This window comes from Nicotiana tomentosiformis, chromosome 6 (assembly GCF_000390325.3).
Source record: "Nicotiana tomentosiformis chromosome 6, ASM39032v3, whole genome shotgun sequence".
NCBI lineage: Eukaryota > Viridiplantae > Streptophyta > Magnoliopsida > Solanales > Solanaceae > Nicotiana > Nicotiana tomentosiformis.
In genome coordinates, this window is record NC_090817.1 from 148,196,315 (window position 1) to 148,200,870 (window position 4,556).

General features: G+C 34.2%; 1 protein-coding gene across 1 annotated transcript; it reads right to left on the reverse strand.

Annotated features, from left to right (window-relative positions):
* Window positions 1–775: 775 nt before the first annotated feature.
* Window positions 776–3,831, reverse strand: LOC104085454 (uncharacterized). The gene is made up of 2 exons (XM_009589485.4): window positions 3,367–3,831; window positions 776–1,357 (listed from the first exon to the last, which is right to left on the reverse strand). The coding sequence occupies exons 1-2, from the start codon at window positions 3,640–3,642 to the stop codon at window positions 1,097–1,099; spliced, it is 537 nt and encodes a 178-aa protein (XP_009587780.1). The 5' UTR covers window positions 3,643–3,831; the 3' UTR covers window positions 776–1,096.
* Between the last annotated feature and the right edge of the window lie 725 nt (window positions 3,832–4,556).

The following is a 4,556-nucleotide window of genomic DNA, read 5'->3' on the forward strand; positions in this document are numbered from 1 at the left end:
CATTAAAAAATAAAATTAATGTAGAAAACACGGTACATCATCAATAGAAATTTTCATTGAAGACCAACGTATAGTAATTACACAAAACGGACAACTACATTTCATATAAGCAATTTCTCTATCATCATTCATTGGCCTGTCTACTATTCATGGGCCATGGCCAATATAAAAAGGCAAAACATTTATGGCTACCTCAAAAATACACCAGCAAATTATCAGTCCAAGGTAATATTTCAAATGAAATGTACCAAATATATATTGTTGTGCCCAAGTCGATATTTTTTCGAAATTTGGTTCTCGTGGACCAATTGTTTTTACTTCTTTTTCATCAACCTCATAGTACAGTAGATGAAAACAAAAGATGCTAAAACAAATATGGAAAGTGACCTTCCCCACCCTTGATTCTGTGGGAGGTTTTGAGGGCCTGATTCATCACATAACTAATTGATCGTGACAACTGCTAAAATTGTCAATATTTGATAGTAATTTTTATTAGAAAGGTGAAAACAACATTTCTTACCCATAATCTGATTTCAGATTGAAGCTGGAGTTTTAGTTACGGGTTCGACCAGCAGCTTTAGCCACAACGAAATAAAAGCTCTACTTTTTCTTCAACCAACTTGACCATTTGGCCCTTTGTTATTCCAATGAGGGGGAAAAAATATTCTTAAGTATGCGCTCAGTTTAATCCTTCAATCAGCATCACAATATGTTCACTTTTCTCTACTGGAAAAATGTATACTCACAAGAAATAAAATAAAAAAATGTTTTGAGATGACCAACACAACTTAGCAGTTTGCATAGACCATTGTTTAATACATACATTCTAAAACTCAACTGCAAATTGAAGGTATCTGGCAAATACATATTTCTCCAGCAACTCCATATACCATAATAAAAGCTGACTAACTGAAGTTATTAAGCCATAGGCCTTTCTAACCTTCTTTTTTTCTTTACAATAATGGCCTTTCTAACCTTATTGGTGAAATCTTAATGTACTACTATTAAGGGATAATTCTAAAGTGCAAGTCAAAAAAAATTAAGGCGTTTTTGGTAGGAAGCTGAGAGTTCCAAACTTTTTACTGAGGCCAAATGATTAGTTTTGTTCAAGCCGTTGGATTATGAGACTCACTGCTGCATTTGCTGATGAGAATGCTCCATGAAAGCTTTCTTGATAAGATATGGATTCCAAATCTCCAGCCATCTTTAACAGTATCTCACCTATGTCAGTTTTATTCTCCAACAATGATCTGTAAAATGAATTCGCAGCAACTTTGCTAATCTCAACATTTGTTTCCTCTGGACAATATTCATCATCCAACCACTTGTTAAGAGCAGTTCTCAACCATTCAGATTCCTGTGTAAATGCCACAAGTTCTTGAGCCATGTATTCCAATAGAGAAAAGAGAGGGGGTAGAGTGGGACAATATGCAGATCAGAAACCTCTGCATTATTTCTAATTGATAAGGTAGACGCCGCTAAAAAAAGTAAGCAGACGTAAAGAAGTTGACCTCATATCTAGAATTATGAATTTCAAAACACGTGCAGATGCAGATGCAGATGCAGAAGAAAGGCTCCTGAGCACCATGCAAAATTCGTATCAATAGGAAAGTGCACCAATTCTTTCCCTTTTTCTTCAATGGGATTAGAAAGGATCACATTGCCACCAGCCAACATCAAGATTTTGCAAGATGTATGCAACAACGTGATGATAGCAAGTCATTCTCAGATGGACTACCTCAAGCTATACAGTATTGGACAATATCCACAACTTAAGTTCGACGCGTAAAACTAACTAAAATGGCATCTTAAAGCATTCAACATACATATTTTCCGATTAAATAAAACTTGCCAGATCATTATTAGAAAGGGAATAAAAATGGAACTCAATTTAAGGACACCTTATAGCATGTGAAGGGAAGGAAATTCCTACCCATCTTGCAAATGGTCTCGGCGAAAATCAGCTAAGATATATATTAAAGACAAAAACTATAGATAACATGCACACAAAAAACAATCTTGAGAGGAATTTTAAGCATATCTTGTTCAAATCTCATCTTGGCTCATCTACTCAAAGAGTGTACTGCAAATCACCACTTGAAAATAGTCAACATGCAGTAAGTAGAAGAGACAGGTTCCCGCAGATACCTTATCCTACAAAGCACATAGGAGTTTAAACCCGATAATGATGCCACATATTAAATTGCTATTTCTATTGAAATACGTTCAAACTAATTAGCAGAGCTTATATGTAGAAAAGATCCTAATATGACAATTCACCCTGGGGTAATGGATAAAGGTAACTGAGAGCATCAAAAGCGATCACTAATTGTTTCATGTCAGAGTGCAAGACTTTTACAGTTGAGTTGCAAATCGTGTCGTCCTTCTCAGCAATGATTATCCTTAATCAGATGTAAAACAAATACGATACTAGCAGTTTCATTTTGCTGAATGGCAATGCCTCAACTACCATTCCGTGCACTTTAGAGCCTCTCAATACATATCTTGAAGAGATCTCTCTAAATTGATTTAACTTTTGCGGAACACTTGTAGTGATTGTAATTAGAATATAAAAATTGTTCCGAAGAGAACTTGCTAAACACAATCAAGAAGGCAAAAAGATTGAATTTTCAGAAAACACTTGGCATAGACACAGCAGAGGATGATACACAGACACAACTTAACGACTTACGGAAGATGAGTCAGGTCATAGTTCTCAAATTTCATAATGTGTTACTTGATAAAAGACTACCATTATTTGTATAACACTTGGCCTATTAACTATTTGGTCTTTAATATACCATGCCATTCGGAGTTTGATGACGAAGTAGAGGACTACCAAGAAAACTATGCGCCAATATATGATCGTTTCTAGCCAGACCCTCTTAACACAATGGCCACATAAGGTAACTATCATTGATCCCAGCAATGTCCAGGATCACAAAACAATCACAAAGAATTAAGTAGAAAGTTTTACTCTTCTATATTCTTTAGTTATTTCTAAATTTATTACCAATTCAAAGGAATTTAAATTCCAAGAGAACTTCAATTGACACAAATATTCTTAAAATTAGATTGGTAGTACTGAAGTAAGCATTCACTCTTTATGCATGAACTGCTTGATCAGACCCACCACAACTCAAAGTTAAGATCTTTCAACACTCCCAGGATATTTAACTGACTTCTTAATAGGTAATTCACAAAGAAGGTTCTCTTAGTTTGTAACTGCAAAGACAAAGTGCAAGCAAACCTCAGGTCATCAAATCCCTTCTAGGAGTACCAATTAAGCTAATTATTTTTCTGATACACCCTCACAAAACTGATTTATATTAAAAGAGTAATTGGGAAAAGACATGTGTTAATTACCTCGAGGGCTTTGGAGGGTTCAAGCCATTGTTGGGGAACCCTAAGATCTTCAATTAACTGCTCAGAGCTACCGTATTCTCCATTGCTTTGGGCATTTGAAAGCAAGACGAATATTGCTCCTCTAGAAAATGGACGACATTGATTAATGTTTGGGTATATCATAATTTGACTAAAATTGCAAGTATGTTTACGTGTAATTGGTCTTTGGCTACTAACAACAAGTTGTGAAAGGCGAAGACAGCAACAGCTCGAGATTGAGAGCAATCGGCAAGCCATTTGGAGACGTGAACAAGTGATGGCGGGAAAATGCGGGCGGGTATCGCAGTAACAACACAATAGTAGGTAGCTGTTTTAACGGCCACCCATTTTTTTGCTTTTGGATTTTGGATAGAGAAGATTGAAGAATTTTTGGGTATTGTTTGGGAAATGGGAAATAAGAAAACCAAATTAGGGAAAATGGAAAAGTCTAATCAAGTCAAAAGAATGGAGTATTATTATTTCGTTAAAAGGAAATAAAAAAAGAACAAAAGTATATTTTTTATACTTTATCGTTTGTAAACTTAAGTATAAAAACCTGAAAATATAAACACTCCCGTGTTTCTGATTTATATCCCCAAAAAAGAAAGATCTTTAGCAAAATGTGATAACGAGATTTCTTTTCTAAATAAGGATAAAGAAATTCGATTAATTGAAGTTGTTGCTTCAGCTTGAATTGTGATATCTTAGTTATTATATGTGTTCTCTAAAATAAACGAGACGATTACGTATATAATTTTTTAATATACAAAAATGATGAAAAACAAATGAGAATTTTTTAAGAGTAAATTCAAAGAATAAGTCCTCTCGTGAGAATAATAAATATATGAGAACTTTTTTTCCGCACTATTTTGAAGAAGTATAGTTTTGTAGGAATTGAAATACTCTTATTGACAAAAGAATTATCAGAACCGAAAATAGTTTTTAGGACAAAAAAGTGGTTCATAGATATTACTAATTGTGACCAAATGAACAATTAGGTCATCAAGATCACCTATTTATTACTCATTTGTTGAATTTAACACCATTATTATTCATATCCTAAACTCCACCTTATCATGTCCAATTTCAATAATTAGTAGTAGTGAATAATTTATTAATAACTTGTGAAATTAGAACTTGACAACCAATTTAAGAGAAGGGCTCTGGATAAG

Excerpts from the sequence above, each read along its gene's own strand:
- LOC104085454 (XM_009589485.4), bottom strand. The coding sequence starts at position 3,642 with ATGGCTTGCCGATTGCTCTCAATCTCGAGCTGTTGCTGTCTTCGCCTT. Across the intron at positions 1,358-3,366 it reads AACCCTCCAAAGCCCTCGAG|GAATCTGAATGGTTGAGAAC; the intron begins GTAATTAACACA and ends GCATTTACACAG.